Here is a 23,354-nt window from a genome sequence, read left to right as displayed (position 1 = left end):
AAGCGACTTTGAGTGTGGTATGATCATTGGTGCCAGAGGCACCTGATCCATTGTCTCAGAAACGGCTGCCCACCTGGGCTTATCACGTACGGCAGTGTCTAGGGTTTACCAAGAATGGTGAGACAAACAAAAATCATCCAGTCAGTGGCAACCCTGTGGGCGAAAACGGTTAGTTGATGAACGAGGTCGAAAGAGAATGGCAAGAATCTTGCAAGCTAACAGGCGGGCCACAAAACGGCATCTTGGAACACACAACTTGTTGATCCTTGTCACGGATGGTCTATTGCAGTGGAAGACCACACCGGGTTCCACTCCTATCAGCTAAAAACAAGAAGAAGCAGCTCCAGTTGGCACGTGATCAAAAACAATGGACAATTGAGGAGTGGAAAAACAGTGCCTGGTCCGACGAATCCCGGTTTCTGTTGCGTCATGCTGATGGCGGAGTCAGGATTTGGCGTAAGCAGCATGTGTGATTCAAACCCACGCTAACACTGTAGATGTGTGCTGGAGCATGCGGTATCACCGCTAGACCAGCCAGGTCACACAATTTACAATTTTAGAGCAAAACTATATAATTCAATTAAAAAGTTGAATAGTCAGGGATAATTATAAGAGTTTGCTTTGGGGCTATCAAAGTGATGGAACCATGAACAGGATTAGTTTCCCCAAAATGAAATACAAATATTTCACGTTGTGAAATAATCTCCATATCTCATTGCTCCTGGGTGTCTAATTGATCATTATTTGGGTATTTAGAGCAGCCATTCAAATTATTTCACCGTTGCACAACTTTTCACTTCCTTGTAATCGAGAATCAAAGGGGAGTATGGCTAGTTTGAAGCTTTAATTGTGTGTAGATGTCGAGCTCATTCATTTGAAAACAAAAAATCCTGCAAAGAAGCCAGTCACTCAACACCGTTTGGGCAATACATAGTCAATAAAGCCGGCAGCACAGCCTTGGCATGCCAACGAAGACAAAAGAATGAGTCAGAGGGGATACAGGGGTTTCTATAATCTAAGTTGACACTGAAAATGTAGAAGGCCATTGAGAGAACCAACCCCATCATAAAGTGCCCAAACCCCTTTAACACAGACTATATTAAAGCAGAGTCTTTATTCTCACCAATGTGCAATGTTAAATGCTGGGTGCACTTGTCATACATTCACTCAGCCTGTCAATCAAACGTTTCCTTTGACCACGTGTAACTCTCAGAGGGACCACTGCCCTGTCAACTGGTGTGTGTGTGTGTGTGTGTGTGTGTGTATGTGTGTGTGTGTGTGTGTGTGTGTGTGTGTGTGTGTGTGTGTGTGTGTGTGTGTGTGTGTGTGTGTGTGTGTGTGTGTGTGTGTGTGTGTGTGTGTGTGAGCAAAAGAGCTACAGGCCCAGTACAAAAGCCCAGCTTATCATCAACACAGTGGGTTGGAGCGACTCAGAGTCCGGCAGCCTTCTGAAGCCAGACAGCCATGACATAGACTCGGTGTCGGAGGACAGAAAAATCATTGCAGCACTTCTCTATTCAACAGAGCATACTCCTCCGCTGCATCTAAAATAGCACCCTATTCCCTATGTTGTGTAATAGGGAGACATTTTGGATGCAACCCTCCTTCAAGCCCTCATAAAAGGGAGTCTGTAAATCTATTATCTGGGCTGTGAGTCTTTCAGGATTTGGGGAGTGGTTCTCCATTGCTGGTTGGAATTGTTGTCCTCTCTCTCGATGAGTCTTCCTCCTTTCCCACTTGGCACACACTGGTTGAATCAACATTGTTTCCATGTAATTTCAATGAAATTACATTGAACCATTGTGGAATAGACATTGAATTGAGGTCTGTGCCCAGTGGGTTGTTTTTGTGGAGTTCTTGCCAGTGTAATGTATTGCACTTCCATCATTCAGCGAGATGAAAGAAGTACAGTAATGTTCAGGTGTGATTAAAATAACACCCGTTCATAATTGCAGCCCTCAGGATGGCCTCTTGCGCAGTACATCTCTTTCATGTTGGAGAGTAATCACAGGAGATTCACCGCTGAAATGTTAGCACTGCTACTAGCTGTTTTGTTCCAGGGACTTTATACACCGTGGTGAATTTGGATCTGGCTTTAGTCTGCTAGCAATGATTGCCAGCCCTAGGCTTAGCGAGATCCTTTGGCTATATGTCAAAGTAGATGATCTTATCATTTTCCTCGTGAGTGCAGGGTAATCTGAATTTTTGCATATATTCAAAGAGGTATTGACTGATAGGCGATGTAGAGATGCATCATGTTTTTCAACACTAGGATAAAATGTATTGGTCTAGTACTGTATCAGACAACATTTCCAAATGGAGGGAAATTTTGTTACCCTAATAAAAACAGAAAAGGTAATAAACCAGAGCTTGATTCCATACAGACAGACCTAAGGGATGATGAGCAAACATCAATCCAGTACCACTAGAGGTCTGGAGTGCGTGTGTTTGGGGACGTGTGCTATCTCAAGAATTTGTGACAAACTCACGTTTTGACATAGGGATCTGAGAAGCCGTTGGCATCCATGGCGGCGAGGTGGGCACAGCGGACGATGCCCACCACCAGGCCAGACTTCTGGGAACTGTACTTGAGGGAGATCATGATACGCCCTCGCTCCTCCAGGGACTTGTCATCTGTCTTGTCGATCTGTGGGGTAAGGATTGGGGACACACAGGGGTCAGGGGTCAAAGGAAATGAGCACAGTGAGTAGATAGTGGAGGTGTCATGCTCGATAGCTACATAGTCTTACACACGTCACATTATATACTCTATCCTGTACCACCATAATTATTAAGAACATTTTGATGCAAAGTGGGTCTTCTTGAAGTCCAACAGTTGGATCAACAGTTTAGAAGTTACAATGGTTAATATTCACTTCCACAACCCATTACACGAGGAGACTGGAGGAAGAGACTGAGTGGGATGTACATTGTAACTCTAACAGTTAGGGTTGATGGACAAGTTTTGAGTAAGGGCTTTTTAGATGGGCTTTTTCTCCTAATGCAAATGTCATGGATCAGTTTCGGAATCTAATTGAATGTTGTGACTTGATTTGGAGTTTGATTTTGCAAAGTGAGTATTGCTGTGTGCCTCTTAGACTACACCTATAATCAATCTCCATGCAAGACACTCCAAGTCCATACTTGGCACAAGTGTCTGCACAGCCACAGCGCAACTCTTCGCAGTTACTTTAATACCATGTGCCCATTAGTCTCGATTACATTCCAAACCTAAGATGTGCAAATTTGCCGATTCACTGTCCACCTTATCGGAAATGCACTTTGCCCAGAATTCTGGGCTAATGATGCTAGTTAATTTGCTGTGCAGAAGGAGTCTCTGATGATTCCCGCCCTGCTGTGTGACTACTCTGTCTCGTTTACGTTTGCACTGAGCTTCACAGAGACGCCCTCAAACAGCCTACCGGTTCAAACGGTGAGAGAGCGTGGTGGATGAGCGATGGGGAAAACAACCGTGCAGTGGAGAATTTGAATAGATTAAATGAACTGCTGAAACTGAGAGACTTTCAAGGCCAGCTGAATCATCGTTGGGGGAGAAAAAAAATAACAGCAAGTCAAAACGCAGACCAAAGAGTAAGGGCAATGAATGGAGAGAGAGAGAGAGAGGGAGAGTACACAAAGACAAAGCATGAAGTAGAGAATTGGATGTTGGTAAGGGGGACAGTTAAAATGGAATGCACACTGCATTGTCATATTGTCTGAGGTTCTTATATCTTCTACTGTGGAAATGCCCTGACATATGTCACAATATTCATCATGGAACACACAATATTGTGAATCTAAAGCAAAAGTGTGTTAGTGTTCCTAATAGCACAATGTTTCACAAACATACTGGAAATACCCAAAGTGTTGTATTGCTGAGGTAGAAGAAAGCATCCAGCGTCAACATTGTGACTAACAAGAGACGGCATGAGAACCAACACATTTCTTCTGAGCAGATTGTCACCATCCAAAGTCCAGCACCGTAGAACTGATCCCAGATCAGCTGTAGCAGAGTTCAAGGGGCCACCTCCCCTACTACCCCTGATTCAACCTGACCACTCTCTGATCAATCCTGTCTTGTTGCCCCTGGTTACGCATCTACATCGACATCCTTTGACGGCATTAAGTGGATCAGCACGGCAGCGCAATGATGGAGTGTATTGACTTGCTTTGGTCAACAGCTTTCTCCCCTGATATCCCTCTGTTGTGATTTGTGCTGATCCCTGCAGTATACTACATTGTGCCCCCAAAAACACTGGAGCAGCAAATATGTAATGGACTCTCTTCCCTGCTTGATGGGGAAAAGTGTCTGCCAACCCCAGTTGAATTAATCACGGACAGAAGTCTCAGCTCCAATTTTTGTCGGTGTTGTCTTGAACGGCTATGAATTATTCAGCCCAAATATTGAAGCCGATTTATTCTAATTTCCAGTGTATGGTCAAGGTAAGAACTATGTAGCCTTGGGGGATCTGTTTGTCATGTAGCCGGCACCTTGGTCATTGTCAAACCACATCTTTCAGAGCTAAGCTGAATCAACATTCTGGTAACTTTCCCAAAATTCCTAGGTTTCCCAGAAATCCTGGTTGGAAGATTCTGGAATACCTGCTTATTCCCTCCTGCTTTTGGGAATTTCCAACCAGGATTTCTGAAAAACCTACACATTTTTGGCAAAGTAAGTGACATTTTGCAACCCTAACCTTGATAATGAATCAAATATATCACTTTTGTTAAATTTGTGAACCCAGAACTAAAATCGTGTATAACTGCGTTAGAAACTAGATTAGGTTTTCGGGGGAGACGTTCAGAAAAGACACTAACGTGAGGAGCAGAAGCAGGGCAGTAGCTCCACACCCCTGTCTTTTGAAGGTTTCGGGCTATAGGCCAAATGTCCCCTCCCCTTCTAAATTTTTAAAGATGCACACACCCGCTAAATCGTGATTTGTTCAAATAACAAAGGATAAAAAACCTACATGTAGGAACAACTGTCACTCATTAGTCATCATAACCCACAGTCTTTTGACAGACATTACGATAACATGTATGTTACGTAGTCTGTCCATGAGAGAGTACCCTTGAGTCAAAACTAGATTGTAAAAGACCTGTAGCATTGAATACAGAGGGAACGACAGAGCAACGACAACCATCAACAAACAAGGGCAAATCAAGGAACTGAATGCTATGAGGCCATCTTCACACCAGAAGTGTGTGCTGTTAATGAGAGCCAGACAATGGATACAAGCACACACTAAAGGGAAGGGGAGGGTTTAGCAGTTGGTACTCAGCACACAGAGTGACTGAGGAGGACTGAGACCCTTTCTAAACTACCCTCAGTTGGTACTCTGCACACAGAGTGACTGAGGAGGACTGAGACCCTCTCTAAACTACCCTCAGTTGGTACTCAGCATACCGAGTGACTGAGGAGGACTGAGACCCTCTCTAAACTACCCTCAGTTGGTACTCAGCACACAGAGTGACTAAGAAGGGCTGAAACCCTCTCTAAACTACCCTCAGTTGGTACTCAGCATACAGAGTGACTGAGGAGGACTGAGACCCTCTCTAAATTACCCTCAGTTGGTACTCAGCATACTGTGATTGAGGAGGAATGAGACCCTCTCTAAACTACCCTCAGTTGGTACTCAACACACAGAGTGACTGAGAAGGGCTGAAACCCTCTCTAAACTACCCTCAGTTGGTACTCAGCATACTGTGATTGAGGAGGACTGAGACCCTCTCTAAATTACCCTCAGTTGGTATTCAGCATACTGTGATTGAGGAGGACTGAGACCCTCTCTAAACTACCCTCAGTTGGTACTCAACACACAGAGTGACTGAGAAGGGCTGAAACCCTCTCTAAACTACCCTCAGTTGGTACTCAGCATACCGAGTGACCGAGGAGGACTGAGACCCTCTCTAAACTATCCTCAGTTGGTAGTCAGGATACCGAATGACTGAGAGGACTGAGACCTTGTCTAGCCTACCCTCAGTTGGTACTCAGCACAAAGAGTGACTAAGGAGGACTGAGACTCTCTCTAAACTACCCTCAGTTGGTACTCAGCATACCGAGTGACTGAGGAGGACTGAGACCCTCTCTAAACTATCCTCAGTTGGTAGTCAGGATACCGAGTGACTGAGGAGGACTGAGACCCTCTCTATATTACCCTCAGTTGGTACTCATCATACCGAGTGACTGAGGAGGACTGAGGCCCTCACTAAACTACCCTCAGTTGGTACTCAGCATACAGAGTGACTGAGGAGGACTGAGACCCTCTCTAAATTACCCTCAGTTGGTACTCAGCATACTGTGATTGAGGAGGACTGAGACCCTCTCTAAACTATCCTCCGTTAGTGTTCAGGATACCGAGTGAATGAGAGACAGACCTTCTCCAGCCTACCCTCAGTTGGTACTCAGCACACAGAGTGACTGAGGAGGACTGAGACTCTCTCTAAACTACCCTCAGTTGGTACTCAGCACACCGAGTGACTGAGGAGGACTGAGACCATCTCTAAAATACCCTCAGTTGGTACTCAGCACACAGAGTGACTGAGGAGGAAGGACTGAGACCATTTCTAAACTACCTGCATTTGAAACTCAAAATACCGAGCGACTGAGGAGGACTGAGACCCTCTCTAAACTACCCTCAGTTGGAACTCAGCATACAGAGTGACTGAGGAGGACTGAGACCCCCTCTAAACTACCCTCAGTTGGTACTCGGCACACAGAGTGACTGAGGAGGACTAAGTCTGTAATTTTCTGTGATTTTGCTACACAATGTTCCTGTAGATTGTTCTAAACTTGGTCAACAGTAATAGCCTATGCTTTATGTTGATTCCTGCAATGAAAGTATCTGCCTGTCCCGGTTTTGCTATTGGCTGCTGTGTGAACAAGCCACTCTCACTCCCTCTCATTAGACCCAAATCTATGGATTTCACATAACTGGGAATACAGATATGCATCTGTTGGTCAGAGATACCTTAAAAAAAGTAGGGGCTAGTCAGTATCTGGTGTGACCAGATACCGAGATTTACCTGGATTTACAGCCCAAAACCACTCCCTTTTCCCTGGGATAAATAACTGTGAGAAACCGGTAAATGAAAATACATTATGTATATGACAGCATGGCGTGAAATGGAACTCTTAAATTATATGCAATATCTAAATCTGGCTTCTCTACGGCCTCCACATGATGAATCATCAACGCTCAGGGTGGGGACAGACAACCCATCTCAGTATGGCGCGTAGTTCACAATGCATGTAGACCTATCATCTCATCATCATAACTTTTTTTTGTTGTGACAGGAAGGCCTACATTTGCTGCAGCAAAGCCTATGCTACAGTAATATAAAGACCGAATGTGCGTCTAATTTACCCATCTCCATCTGGATTTTGGGGTTCACCTTATTTTTTTATTGTAAAGATTTTTGTATTTTTATTGCATCTGCAGAGTTTTAAAACAGTCTATCACTCAAATATTGTTGCTTTAAATCAGTGCATGCGCAAGCACTCTCTCGCAGTCTCTCTCTCTCTCCATTAACTCCATTCAAATTGCATCCAAAATAGATAATTCTGTTCCAGATTTATATATAGCCCTATATATACTGTAGATGTCCTATCCCACTTCTTTCAGGTAATTAATTCAATGCATTATTGGTCGTATATTTAGATAATTAATGATGGGTTATGCATGTGAAAGCCTTCTGCATCTAATTATATTCCTTTATTATTCATGGGTGCCATTAGAATGATGAAGATAAGGACAACAAAAGAGGAGATACTCTAGGAGAAATATTATGAAAGGTACACTACAGGTCAAAAGTTTTAGAACACCTACTCATTCAAGGATTTTTCTTAATTTGGACTATTTTCTACATTGTAGAATAATAGTAAAGACAGCAAAACTATGAAATAACACATGGAATCTTGTAGTAACCAAAAAAGTGTTAAACAAATCAAAATATAGTTTATATTTGAGATTCTTCAAATAGCCTTAATGACAGCTTAGCACACTCTTGGCATACTCTCAACCAGCTTCACCTGGAATAGGACAACTTTCCACCGGTCTAATGTCCATTGCTTGTGTTTCTTGGCCCAAGCCAGTCTCTTCTTCTTATTGGTGTCCTTCAGTAGTGGTTTCTTTGAGGCAATTCGACCATGAAGGCCTGATTAACACAGTCTCCTCTGAACAGTTGATGTTGAGATGTATCTGTTACTTGAACTCTGTGAAGCATTTAGTTGGGCTGCAATTTCTGAGGCTGGTAACTCTAATGAACGTATCCTCTGCAGCAGAGGTAACTCTGTTCCTGTGGCGGTCATCATGAGAGCCAGTTTCATCATAGCGCTTGATGTTTTTTGCGACTGCACTTGAAGAAACTTTCAAAGTTCTTAAACTTTTCCCTATTGACTGACCTTCATGTCTTAAAGTAATGATGGACTGTCATTTCTCTTTGCTTATTTCAGCTGTTCTTGCCATAATATGGGCTTGGTCTTTTACCAAATAGGGCTATCTCCTGTATACCCACCCTACCTTGTCACGACACAACTGATTGGCTCAAACGCATTAAGAAGGAAAGAAATTCCACAAATGAACTTTTATGAAGGCACACCTGTTAATTGAAATGCATTCCAGGTGACTACCTCATGAAGCAGGTTGAGATAATGCCAAGAGTGTGCAAAGCTGTCATCAAGGCAAAGGGTGGCTATTTGAAGAACTTCAAATATAACATTTATTTTGATTTGTTTAACACTTTTTTGGTTACTACATGATTCCATATGTGTTATTTCATAGTTTTGATGTCTTCACTATTATTCCATTATGTAGAAAATAGTAAAATAAAGAAAAACCCTGGAATGAGTAGGTGTGTCCAAACGTTTGACAGGTACTGTATAATGACTTTTTTTAGAAGACGGAAAAAAAACGCAGCTCAGTCCGGCTTTCAAGTAGGTCTTGGAAGTTGTAATAGCAGAATGCTCAAGGTGCAATTTCAAAATTGGGTAGTGCATCTTCAGTTTTCCTGTTGTAAAGCAGCTATTTATAACTTGTCAGAAAGTTCCAGATCAACTAGCCCATGTCAGATAATATTTTTTCGATTTTGTAGTAATTATAAAAAAATTAAGAAAAACCTTTGAATGAGTAGGTGCTCTAAAACTTTTGACCGGTAGTGTATATATGCGTCAGCCTACTAATTATACAAATAGGCCCTATTATATATTTCAAAATTAAAATCTAATTCGCTAGCCTATACTAGCAACTGTGTAGGTCACATGTGCTCCACCAGAGTCACATGTTCTCTCCCTGCTTCATCATGGTTTGAACAGTGTGTGTAATTCCAGTCCATATGATACAGTATAATAAAATACAGTACAGTAATACAGTTCACACTGAAAAAGATTAGCCTACTGGAGCTAGTTTAATTTATTTACCCAAGAGAGCATATAGCTAGCTAGATCTATGGACTTTTGTGTTTGTCTGTCGTGCGTAATGTGCAGTAGACTATATCATATATGTATTGGATAACGGCACAATCATTTGGGCTTTTTTGAGCTTAGGCTCATTAAATGTCTTTAATGTAGGGCTTATAAAATGTATGGCTCATCTGGCTCAGGGAGCATCAGGCTTGAATTTCGATCAAAACTATAATCAAATCCAGACATAAGCATATTTATATGCTTTGTAATGCTTTTGAATGACACTTCTGGTTTTGGAGGGAAATACCGGGTTACCAGGGAGAACATTTATTTATTCTCGGGATGGAACATTTGTAAAATACCGTGAAAATACTCAACCCTAGTGACCACCATTTGCCTCATGCAGAGCGACACATTTCCTTCGCATAGAGTTGATCAGGCTGTTGATTATGGCCTGTGGAATGTTGTCCCACTCCTCTTCAATGGCTGTGTGAAGTTGCTGGATATTGGTGTGAACTGGAACACGTTGTCTTACATGTCGATCCAGAGCATCCCAAACATGCTCAATGGGTGACATGTCTAGTGAGTATGCAGGCCATGGAAGAACTGGGACATTTTCAGCTTCCAAGAATTGTGTACAGATCCTTGCGACATGGAGCTGCGCATTATCATGCTGAAACATGAGGAGATGGTGGCGAATGAATGGCACGACAATGGGCCTCAGGATCTCGTCACGGTATCTCTGTACATTCAAATTTCCATTGATTAAATACAATTGTGTTTGTTGTCTGTAGCTTATGCCTGCCCATACCATAACCCAACCGCCACCATGGGGCACTCTGTTCACAACGTTGACATCAGCAAACCACTCACCCACACAACGCCATACGCGCTGTCTGCCATCTCACCGGTACAGTTGAAACCGGGATTCACCCGTGAAGGGCACACTTCTCCAGCATGCCAGTGGCCATCGAAAGTGATAATTTGCCCACTGAAGTCAGTTATGACGCCGAACTGCAGTCAGGTTAAGATCCTAGTGAGGACCACTAGCATGCAGGTGAGCTTCACTGAGATGGTTTCTGACAGTTTGTGCAGAAATTCTTCGGTTGTGCAAACCCACAGTTTCATCAGCTGTCCAGGTGGCTGGTCTCAGACGTGGTAGAGAAATGAACATTCAATTCTCTAGCAACAGCTCTGGTGGTCATTCCTGCAGTTAGCATGCCAATTGCACACTCCCTCAAAACTTGAGACATCTGTGGCATTGTGTTGTGTGACAAAACTGCACATTTTAGAGTGGCCTTTTATTGTCCCCAGCACAAGGTGCAACTGTGTAATGATCATGCTGTTTAATCAGCTTCTTGATATGCCATACCTGTCAGGTGGATGGATTATCTTGGCAAAGGAGAAATGCTCACTTAACCTGTTTAGGATAGGGGGCAGTATTTTCACGACCGGATGAAAAAACGTACCTGATTTAAATTGGTTACTACTCTTGCCCAGAAACGAGAATATGCATATTATTAGTAGATTTGGATAGAAAACACTCAAAGTTTCTAAAACTGTTTGAATGGTGTCTGTGAGTATAACATAACTCATATGGCAGGCAAAAACCTGAGAAAATCCCAAGCAGGAAGTGGAAAGTCTGAGAATTGTAGTTCTTCTTTTGATTCTCTATCGAAACTACAGTATCTGTGGGGTTACGTTGCACTTTCTAAGGCTTCCATTGGCTGTCTAAAGCCTTCAGAATTCTGATTGAGCCTTCTCCTGTCTCTGGGCAGAGTATAGTAGCTCAGTTTCTGAGTGGTCTGCCTGAGGACAAAGGGATTGGATATGCGCGTTCCCGTGAGCACGCTGTTTTTTCTTTTCCTCCTTGAATGAATACACTATTGTCCGGTTGGAATATTATCGCAATTTTACGATAAAAATACCATAAAAATTGATTTTAAACAGAGTTTGACATGCTTCTAAGTACAGTAATGGAACATTTTGAATTTTTGTGTCTCGAAATGCGCTCGCGCGTTACCCTTTAGATAGTGACCTGAATGCATGAACAAAACGGAGGTATTTGGACATAAATATGGATTATTTGGAACAAAAACAACATTTCTTGTGGAAGTAGCAGTCCTGGGAGTGCATTCGGACGAAGATCAGCAAAGGTAATACAATATTTCTAATACTAATTCTGAGTTTATGTTGCCCGAACTTGGCGGGTGTCTGAATAGCTCGCTGTGATGGCTGAGCTATGTACTCAGAATATTGAAAAATGTGCTTTCGCCGAAAAGCTATTTTAAAATCTGACACAGCGATTGCATAAAGGAGTTCTGTATCTATAATTCTTAAAATAATTGTTATGTATTTTGTCAACGTTTATGATGAGTATTTTTGTAAATTCCTTGGAAGTTTTTGGTGGGAATACATTTTCTGAACATCACGCGCCAATGTAAAAAGCTGTTTTTGGATATAAATATGAACTTGATTGAACAAAACATGCATGTATTGTATAACATAATGTCCTAGGAGTGTCATCTGATGAAGATCATCAAAGGTTAGTGCTTCATTTAGCTGTGTTTGGGGTTTTATTGACATATATGCTTGCTTGGAAAATGGCTGTGTGGTTATTTTGGTCTATGTACTCTCCTAACATAATCTAATGTTTTGCTTTCGCTGTAAAGCCTTTTTGAAATCAGACAATGTGGTTAGATTAATGAGAGTCTTATCTTTAAAATGGTGTAAAATAGTTGATTGTTTGAGAAAATTGAATTGTGGTATTTTAGTTGTTTTTGTATTTCGCGCCATGCGATTCCATTGGCTGTTGGCTAGGCGTTCCGCTGGCGGAACGGCGGAACGCCTGTCCACAACAGGTTGTTTAAAGGGATTTAATCAAATTTGTGCACACAATTTGAGAAATAATGTTTTTGTGCATATGGAACATTTCTGGGATCTTTCATTTCAGCTCATGAAACATGGGACCAACACTTTACATTTTGCGTTCATAATTTTGTTCAGCATTTATAAAAAAGAACGCGACGCGTAACTGAGTGGCATTTCAAAATATTGCATGATATATGGATATTGCATGTCAATATTGCAATTTCAATGTGAATTCGATTAATTGTGCAACCCTAAATGAGACCCTCTCTAAACTATCCCCTGCTGAGGTGCTTTGCATTGCTACAAAGCAGCTGAATACAGGTGGTAGGCTGGCTGCAAGAGCCCAGCTGGTCTGCACACACACACACTCACACACTGACAAACAAAAACAGTGACGTACACACACAAGCATGCACGCACACGCTCACACACACATAGTAGAAGCTGTGGTAGCGGAGGTGACAGCCAGAAGAAAGCTCTAGACATAGGTGCTTCTTAATTAAACAAAAAAGGGAAGAGTCTAATTGAGGAATGAGAAGAGTGAGTGAGTGAGTGAGTGAGTGAGTGAGTGAGTGAGTGAGTGAGTGTGTGTGTGTGTGTGTGTGTGTGTGTGTGTGTGTGTGTGTGTGTGTGTGTATGAGCCTGTATGTGCGTCAGCAGCACATAGCTCAGTAATCCACAGGCTGCCCATTGGAAAGCCAGAGAAAAAGACAGTGCTGTTCAGTCAAAGGCTGGACTAAGCCTTCTCTGAGTATTCAGAGCAGATTGTGTCGTTGACGGTAAGAGAAAAGTATTTCTGTGAGCGCCGCTAAACCAGATGAAATTAGGAGATCTTACCGACACGCTTGGATAAAAGAGTGAATATTAAGAAAGGGCTCTGAATAGCTATCAATATCTACCCTATCAATCAGCTCATTCGTAAAAAGTAAAGCTCCCAAACTAAGGTTCTTGGAAACAGCAACCCACATTTTCAGAAAGTTTAGAGAATCAAATTTTGCAGCTCAACGAAAGATCGATTTAGTAGATCTCAAGTTCAATTGAAATTGAAGGTGGAGCTATTGTATGTGAAAGAAGCTTGTCCATATTTGACTAGCAACAGTAGCGTAAAATAACCACACAAGAGCTATTTTGATGACAACAACATCCTCCAGTGCACTAAGTAAGTAGCACTTGTGAGTAAATCATATGCCTCCTGCATCCATGCTCAGTCCTTGGTAAATATAATTGCTTGTTCTATGGATTATGAGAGACCGTCATTCTCTCTGGTCTTTAATGCTGTTAACCTGCTTAATTAATTCAAGGAGAGAGGCAGTGTTGAACAGACCCCTCAGTAAGTGGCGTTTCATTGAAATTACTGTGGTTGTTTCATGAAGTTAAGGATTTGGGCTGTATGTGAGATGTTTCAAGGCTCATTGTTTATTAATAACAGGAGACATACAGTATTGATGTCTTTCAACACTAGGTAAGATTTCTATTTAGGCAAATTATCTGTACATACAGAACATAACATTTACATGTCAAGGTTTGTAATTTAGCAGTTTTGACCAAATAACCAATTTACCTTAGGAAATGCTTACATTTGGATTCAAAGGGGAGGATGAAAAAGGCAAATTGGAGATAACTTACAGGTAGCTGTTTCTCCAAGCAGTTGTAGAAGTTCTTGGTCTGGTTGGGCTTGAGTTTCTTGAGAGGGATGCGTGTCTCTCCGATGAACTCATTGTGGCGGAACTTGTCCTCATCACACACTGAAATCCTGAACGTACAGAACAAGAGAGAGAGGAAAGAGTAAATGAGAGAGAGAGAGATGAGTATATTAAGGGTCAGATTTTGGCATGGGAGGATAAGAAGCATTCAGCCATATTCAGATCAATCAAAAGATACAAAGCAGCTATAAGAGAGAGAAAATCAGAAGAGGGCAGAAGAGCGATAGGAGGAGGAAAAATGGGGAGACATTGAAAAAGAGTCAGCAGCAGTAGAGTTGAAGTGACTGTGGGCTGCTATTTAATCAAACCCAGTATCCAGGTTTCCCGGCCGTTTTGCCTAGATCAGTAGCGATAAAAGGAATTTCAAGAATTAGCCATCCCTGGGAGTGAGTGAGGTATTTTATACTTCTGTGTGTCAGGAATGATGTAAGGCAATATGGTAGTTTCTGCAGAGAACTTTGTAAATGAACAGACGACAATGATGTGTTTGTCGCGTTGCCAGTGACAGCCAGCACACTTCTTATGACTGAATAGAGCCATATTCTCATAGAAATAGATGAATAGAACAGGGTTGGAAGCTCTTACCATGGCAATTTGACTGGTAAACCTGTGATGCAAATTTTCCATGGTATATGGGAATGTTCTATCAACTGATGCGGGATTGCCATGGTAATGTAGAATGTTCATTCAAATGATGCTAACTGATGTGGCTCATGCAATGAAATTTATCTTGTGTAATGTCAGTTGAGTTGACTCAACCAATCACAGTACAGATAGAAGGGTACACTTCCAACTTTTACTTCCTGGTATGGGTCTAGGTTGAAGATGGGAAGGTTAGGACAACGGGATTCTAATATCCCATAACTCTTTACAACAATGGGACCAATATTTGTGACAACATTGTCTTAACCTGTATAATTTTGACCTAGGCAAGGGTACACTCAAAATGGCTGCAGTCCACCCATTATGCCATCATTGACTTGAATGGAGACCCCCTTTCTATTAATTCTATTTTTATACCTATTCCTCCTCTCTGAGACTACTGGAGATATTTCAGTGTTAAGTTGATCCTTGTTTTCTCATGTACAGGTAACCGCTAAAATAAAGGAAACACCAACATAAAGTGTCTAAATAGGGCGTTGGGTTGGGTTGAGATCTGGTGACTGAGACGGCCATGTCATACAGTTGACATAGTTTTCATGCCCTGTGGATGGGGCCATTGTCATCTTGGAAGAGACCACTCCCATCAGGATAGAAATGCTTCACCATAGGTTGAAGGTAATCACTTAGAATGGCTGTGTATTTATTGGTGTTTACCTTGCCCTCTATGTGGTTGAGTGGACCTAAACCATGCCAGGAAAATGCACCCCATACCACAACAGAGCTGTCAGAATGAAGGTTACGTATGTATCCACGGTTATGTGAGCTATATGGATCACTCCAATATATTGGTATCCCTCCGTGGTGGAGGGATACATCCGAGGTGAGGATTTACAGATTTACTCCCGTGTACACCAGTGACACGGCTGGGGTCCGCCCCTATATATAGACCCCATGGCCACGACACACGTTCTCTACATCATCTTTTAGGCCCCTCTAGCACCGTAGAGGATTTGAGTGATCCATATAGCTCACATAACCATGGTTACATACGTAACCTTCGTTATGTTTCACTATATTGGATCACTCCAATATATTGGTATAGCCGTACCAGATTTAGTCGGTGCTAGAGGGACCTGGCCAGCAAATGTGGAAAGGGGGTCCTGGCACAGTCCCCGGAAGGGGAGGCAATGCCCAGTACTGCTGAACCAACCGCAGAGGGAGGTGCCACATTTTCCTGATAGTACCTTGCAAAGGTGCAAGCGGAAGCCAAGTAGAGCCAAGGACGCAGCCACACCTCGTGTTGAATGTGCTACTACAGATCCCAGCACTGGCCTGCCAGCCAGGTGGTATGCTGTCGTAATCATGTCCACGATCCAGTGAGAGAGCCTCTGCTTTGATAACCCAGCCCCCAGGACTCTCTCATCATAGCAGATAAAGAGCTGGTCCGTTGTTCTCACTGACCGTGTCTGCTCCACATAGGCAGCCAGTGCCCACACAGGGCACAGCATGCCGGAGGGAGGCCCAGACTCCCCCGCCACTGCCGGGGTGTCGTAAGCAGACAGGATAAAAGGTATGTTCACATGCTTGTCTGACAGAACCTTCGGGAAGAATGAAGGGTTGGGACGGAGAGATATACTCCTCCCACCGGGGTCCATCCGGTAGCACTCAGAACTTACCGAAAGAGCATGGAGCTCATCCACCCTCTTCATGGAAGTAATCGCTAAGAAAGCCACGTTCAAAGAGAGGTGTTTCAGGGAGGTAGACTCCAACGGTTCGTAAGACGGCTTTGCCAAAGGAGCCAAGACCAGAACCAGAGCCCAGCCCGCCATTGAGCGGGTCCTAGCTGGATGCAGGAAACGAACCCCCTTCATAAACCTGGAGACCAAGGGATGGTGCAACACTGGCATGTCTATCCATCCCACATGGCAAGCAGATATATTGGCCAAATACCCTCTCAGCGTAGAGGCTGCCAAGCCCTCATCCAAGTGAGACTGCAGGTATTGGAGGATACTGCACCCTGCGTGACTCAATACCAGGGCACCAAGAGCAGAACAACCACCAGCGCAACTGGTATGCAGCAGTTGTAGTCAGTGCCATTGCGCTCTACATGGTGTTCATTACGCCCTCCTGTAGTCCTAACATGGACCATTGGTGCCATTCTTTGCCCAAGCCCACAGACTGAGGTGGTGCGGTCTCGGATGCCACAGAGTTCCCCCGGCCCGAGACAGCAGGTCGAGTCTCAGGGGCAGATGCTCCGCCATCCTCGTCCTGTCCAGCACAGCCTGTATCAGGGGAAAAGGGGGGAATGCGTAAAGCTCCAGCCCTGGCCAATCGTGAGCCAGAGCATCCAAGCCCAGAGTCCCTGGTGGCTCCGACATGGAGTACTACAGGGGGAAATGTGCATTGTCCAGGGAGGCAAACAGGTCCACCTGCGCCCTCCCGAACTTGTCCCACAGGTGCTGCACCACCTGGGGATGTAGGCTCCAGTCCCAAGGTGGCTAGCCCTCCCTCGAGAGCATATCCGCTGCCACATTCAGGATGACATCCCTGAGCCCAGAGAAGGAGCTCCCGTGCCATAAGATGGAGGCGGTTGATGTAAGCCACCACTGTGGTGTTGTCCGTTCTCACCAGGACATGTCTTCCCTTCAGATGTGGAAGGAAAGAGTACAGCTCGGAGTTCTAGTGTATTGATGTGCCTGCCGCTGCAAGGGGGTAGCCAACAGCTGCTGGCCGATCTGCCCTTGGTCACACCCCCCCAGACGATCTGGGAGGAGTCTGTGCTGACCAGCTCCCGGCGGCACATCCTCAGCATCTCCACCCCACCTGAGAGAAAGGAGTGACAGAGCCACTTCAACAATGCCCTGAGGCACTGTGTGGTCACCCGCAGCTGGCGGTAATGGTGGCGTTTCAGGTGCAGCCAGTGGGAGTTGAACCACCGTTGAAGAGGCCGGAGATGGAGCAGGCCCAGGGGAATCAGCAACAAGGCTGCCATCAGCAAGCCCAACAGGCGTTGGCAGGTCAGGGCGGATACCATCTGCCCATGCCGAAAGTGTTTGAGGCAAGATAAGATCACCTGAACCCTTCTGGTGGGCAGGCATGCTCTCATGAGGACTGAGTCCAATTCCATGCCAATGAAGGCCACCCTCTGGGTGGACGTCAGATGACTCTTCTTGTCATTGACAGTAATGCCAAGCCCGCCGATATGGGTCAAGTGCATGTCTCTGACAGGACCTGGGTCCTGGTTGGGGCACAAATCAGCTAATCTTCTAGGTAATTGAGGGTCCGCAATCCTCGGGGCGTTAGAGGTGCCAGGACAGCGTCCATGCACTTTGTGAAAGTGCTGGCTGCCAAGGAGAGGCCAAAGGGAAGAACCATGAATTCATAAGCCGCCTCTTCGAAAGCGAATCGGAGGTACTGCCAATGAGCTGGGTGAACAGGAACATGGAAGTACGCATCCCTCAGGTCCAGCTTCACAAACCACTGGTCCCTGGACATAGCCTACAACACGTGGGCTGGGGACAGCATGTGTAACCTCAGTACCTTCAAGTACCCATTGAGGTTGCAGAGGTCCAGAATTGTTCGAAACCCTCTGTCTCTTTTTGGGACAACAAAATAAGTGGAGTAGAACCCACCTAGCCGTTCTGATGTCTCAATCCTGTGGATGGCACCCTTGTCCAGGAGTGAGGAGATCTCCAGCCGCAGGGTTTCCAGGGGGTCGGCCACCGTGGTGACACAAAGGCCCCTGAAGGATGGGGGCCAGCACCGGAATTGGAGTAGGTACCCCTCGAGCATTATGGACAACACCCAGGGGGACTCCACACCCTCCTCTCACATTGCCCACATTGCCCTTAGCCGAGGCCGGGGAAGGGTGTGTCAGGAGTCCTGCCGTGGCCCGCCTCTCCTCTGGCACCCCGAGCGCATGGATCCCCCAGGCACGTCCCTATGGTGGTGACGGTTGACAGTTTATTGCTCCAACGCATGCTGTATCCCTCCCAGCTGTCGTTCCTCAGCACGAGGCGATGGGGCAGGAGAGGGACCCCACCGTTGCTCGGGTGCAGGTGGGTGACGACGGTCCATCTGCCTTGGACCCGGGGCCTGAGGAGGCGGCATGAACCATCCCAGGGTCTCTCGGTCCCTACGAACCTTATCGGTCAGGTCCAGAACGCCATCAACCCCTGGGTCAAATGTCAGCCCTGGGGTGATGGGGAGAGTGGCACATGTGCTCTGGAGAGCAGCTGGCAGACGGGATTGGGCCAGCCAGAGATGACGCCAGGAGGTAACCACCAGCGCCATGGCCCGTCCGTTGGCGCGGGCCACATCCCTCTGGATCAGGGAAAGCAGGCGAGACACCTCCACTGCTTTCCGGAGGACCTCCTCTGTGCCTTCCAGCAGTTGGGGCAAAAGAGTCTGCAGGTAGGCCTGCAGCAGCATGGCCGCGTTGGTAAGAGAGCAGAGGGACCCATATGTGGCTTTCAAGTCCGCATCAAAGACTCTGGGGCTCCCGGATTCAGTCGCGGGTTCCACCCTATAATCTCCCGGTCCGGGAGGACCATTGCAGCTATCATGGTGTCCATGGTCGGGTACTCCTGGAGGCCGAGTGACTCTGCGCCTGCAACATAACTGCATGGTCCAGTCTCTGCTGTGAGTCGGAAGCACCCTCTGGCAGAGGCCCAGCTCTCCTGCAAGGCCTCGCGGAACTCAGACGAGATGGGGACAGATGGAGAGTCATCACTGTCCACCAGTTTGATGTCCAGTGCAGTGGCTACCCGAGTGAGTAGACTTCTCATAGCCTCTCGAGCCGCTGGTGGCGATGAAGCCCCGCTGCCGGCTTCTGATGGCCTGTCAGCCTGGTAGCCCGCTCACGGTGGTGAACAGTGTTCTGAGAACACCACACAAAACAGGCATCCTGTAGGGCGCTCCACCGCCCTCTCCGCATGGCTCAAACCCAGGCAATGCATACAAGAGTTATGTGGATCCCCAGGGGGGATGCCACCATCAAACCTGTCACAAAGGGAAGCCATAAGCTCAGCCAAGCCAACAAGGCCACAGAGCAGGGGTTCAACGACCTTGGGAGAGCTTATGTTGTGACCCGCTTGGAGGAATAGGAACCCGGTGAGGGATAAATTACATAGTAGCTCTGGAAAAAAAGGGGAAGACACGTGTGGGAAAAACAGGCTGACAAAAAAACAGCAACCAGGTAATGGATTTGATATATTTGGTTTTTGGTTTACGCCAACTGCAATATTACCTAGTCGGTTTAATATCCAAGCAGTAAAAACAGCACCATATGATGGAGTAACTCCGTTAAGGAACTCCAAAGTTGATGCCTCAACGTAGTGGAAAGCCCACTACGATACTCTTACACTCTGTAGGGGAAAGAACAAGAAACAAAAAACATGCAGGGTAATTAGCAGCCTAGGGAGCGGGGAGCAGCATGTTTAAGTAACTCACAACACACATAGGACAAGCCAGTCGGCAAGTTGTGTAAGGTAAATTACAACAAGAGCCACCCTACTAATGGATGCACACGGAGTCATAGTGTAACGCTAACGAAACACAAGTACGACAAACCACGGGCGGAAGATACAGATCAACCGCGTGCAGCGAGTGGAGCACTCAAGAGGAGGGGCTGGCCATGTGGCCAGCTGCAAACAGCCAGTGAGTATACTTCCATGCAAGATATTACACTTACCAGTGACTTACCAAGCAAACTTCAGAAAGTCTGTACCACAAACCATACAGACGTCCACTGAGAAAATTAAAGAGAACATGTGTCGCGGCCATGGGGTCTATATATAGGGGCGGACCAGCCGTGACACAGGTGCACACGGGAGTACATCTGTAAGTCCTCACCTCGGATGTATCCCTCCGCCGCGGAGTGATACCAATATATTGGAATGATCCAATTTAGTGAAACATAACCCTCATTTACTCAAGTGTTTCCTTTATTTTGGCAGTTACCTGTAGCATTTGAAACCTCACAGGCCAAGTAGTTCTGTGTGGCCCAGTTGGTAAAAGTGTAGTGCTTGCAATGCCATGGTTGTGGGTTTAACAAACAAAAATGTATGCACTCGCTGTACTGTAAGTCCATTTGGATAAAAGAGTTTTCTAAGTAATAAGTATTTTATTTCTGCTGAAATAAAATAAAATTGTGATATGTGTCAATAACACTTCATGAACCGCCTGCCTTTTTGCCTTTAAAACAATTATGCACATATACAGGCAGTTATAGGAGACCATGATGATGTGTTATGAATGGTTATAGCAAGTTATATAATGCACTGAGCATAAAAACAGGGACTATACAGCTTGTACATGGAAAGTGTTAGAGATTGTTCTTTCATCCTCTTCTCAGCGAGCCCCTCTCCACCTCCCATAACACCTTGAGGGCTCGCTAATTATCTGGAACGATTCTGTCCTCCTTTTGAGCACTTCATTCAGTTGCAAATTAAAATCAATACAATCCCCAGTATGACCGCAGGAGCTCTCAAAAGGTTCCTGTTCCAGCATGTTCTCAACATTGTGTGTATAAGAACAGTGCTTATGCGAGCACACTCATCCAATGTTCTCATTTGTGCGCTGTACAGTACATCTATTTACATTGAGCTTATACAGTGTGAAATTAGTTTCCTTGTCTGTGTGTGTAATTGACTGACATGTGGGGGGAAAACATGAGCCTTTGTACAACAAATGATAATTACATTTCACTCATGAGGGGCATATCTAAATCGCAGCAGCAATATTGGAAACTCCACTGAGCAGTCACCAATTTATCCTATGGACAGGTGGTGGTACAGATTAAAACCTACAGTATATATATATTTAGAGAGGACATGTATCTGCTGTCAGTGTAACGCACTTGGGGTTCTTTCTCATCTTCTGTTGTTACTGTTGAATTAAACGGGTGGCAAACGCACGGTTATGAAATGAATAGAACATCTGAATTGGACGAGGGTGCAGAGACATTAGTTTTGTGGCTTTTCCAGAGGAATGAGGACATATTCTTTCCTTTTAAATCTAGTCTCCCCTGCAAAAAAAATCTAATTTAACTCAGAGAGAATGTTCTCATTACAGACGCCAGAAAACGTGAGGCGGCATTTGCCACAGCACTTTTCAATTTAGTTTAATAAAATATATCAATGCAAAGTGCTGTTTTTTTACCGATTTTCCTCATGATTTGTCAACTCGTGTACAATTTCTCTGTCCTTCACATTGGAGTGCTGCTGCAGGCTATTTGCGTGTCTTGACAGATCAGATTCACAAAAAAAGCAGGTCGCGCGGGTCGGTGTGCTCTCCACTTTCCTCTGGTATTTATCGATCTCCGCATCCCCATGGAAATCGAATTAGCATGATAAAAATCCCCATCCAAATCTGTCTGTTTAAGCTAGAAATACATGTTTTTTTTGTTGCATGGGCTGCGTCTCAATCCACCGCATCCTCCAATGTTGGTCTTCCGCATCTGCGGTGGACCAGGAGAAAAGTCGGTCTTCTCATGAAAATGTATGTAGCGTCGGAACGGTTTGGCATAAAAAACTCAGTTATGCTCTACGATCCCCACAAGCCCCCTTAGACCTTAGGGGGCTTTAGCAAGCGTGACAACACATCACACCTGACAGACGCAAGCAAAAACTCTTCCATACAGTGCATTCGGAAAATATTCACTTGACTTTTTCCACATTGAGTTACATTACGGCCTTATTCTAAAATTGATTGAATATTTTTTTCCCCCATCAATCTACACACAATACCCAATAATGACAAAGCGAAGACAGGTTTAGACATTTTTGCAAGTAAAACATTTAATAAAATAACAGAAATACCTTATTTACATAAGTACTCAGACCCTTTGCTATGAGACTTCGAAATTGAGCTCAGGTGCATCCTGTTTCTATTGATCATCCTTGAGATGTTTCTACAACTTGATTGGAGTCCACCTGTGGTAAATTCAATTGATTGGACATGATTTAGAAAGGCACACACCTGTCTATATAAGGTCCCACAGTTGACAGTGCATGTCAGAGCAAAAACCGAGGCATTAGGCCGAAGGGCTCTGAGATAGGATTGCGTCATGGCACAGATTTGGGGAAGGGTACCTAAACATTTCTACAGCATTGAAGGTCCCAAAGAACAAAGTGGCCTCCATCATTCTTAAATGGAAGAAGTTTGGAACCATAAAGACTCTTCCTAGAGCTGGCTGCCCAGCCAAACTGAGCAATCGGGGGTGAAGGGCCTTGGTCAAGGAGGTGACCAAGAACCCAATGCTCACTCTGACAGAGCTCCAGAGTTCCTAGGAGAATCTTCCAGAAGGACAACCATCTCTGCAGCGCTCTACCAATGCAGAGCTCCACCAATCAGACCTTCATGGTAGAGAAGCCACTCCTCAGTAAAAGGCACATGACAGCCCGCTTGGAGTTTGCCAAAAGGCACCTAAAGAACATTCAGACCATGAGAAACAAAATTATCTGGTCTGATGAAACCAAGATTGATGTCTTTGGCCTGAATGTCAAGCGTCACGTCTGGAGGAAACCTGGCACCATCAATACAGTGAAGCAAGGTGTTGGCAGCATCATGCTATGGGGATGTTTTTCTGCGGCAGGGACTGGGAGACTAGCCAGGATCAAGGGAAAGATGAACTGAGAAAAGTACAGAGAGATCCTTGATGAAAACCTGCTCCAGAGCGCTCAGGACTTCAGGCTGGGGCAAAGGTTCACCTTCCAACAGGACAAATACCATAAGCACAAAGCCAAGACAACGCAGGAGTGGCTTCGGGACAA

General features: G+C 44.9%; 1 protein-coding gene across 2 annotated transcripts in view; it reads right to left on the bottom strand.

The window, feature by feature from the left end:
• The window catches only part of LOC115154074 (double C2-like domain-containing protein beta), a 191,430-nt gene that overhangs the window by 8,267 nt on the left and 159,809 nt on the right, over positions 1-23,354 (bottom strand). For both annotated transcript variants that reach the window (XM_029699931.1, XM_029699932.1), the window contains 2 exons: positions 13,901-14,027; positions 2,490-2,647 (listed from right to left, as the gene is read on the bottom strand). In XM_029699931.1, coding sequence (XP_029555791.1) covers positions 2,490-2,647; positions 13,901-14,027 — 285 coding nt within the window. The remainder of the gene's footprint in view (positions 1-2,489; positions 2,648-13,900; positions 14,028-23,354) is intronic.

Source organism: Salmo trutta, chromosome 19 (assembly GCF_901001165.1).
Source record: "Salmo trutta chromosome 19, fSalTru1.1, whole genome shotgun sequence".
Taxonomy (NCBI): Eukaryota; Metazoa; Chordata; class Actinopteri; order Salmoniformes; family Salmonidae; genus Salmo; species Salmo trutta.
This window is presented reverse-complemented; position numbering and strand designations above follow the sequence as displayed.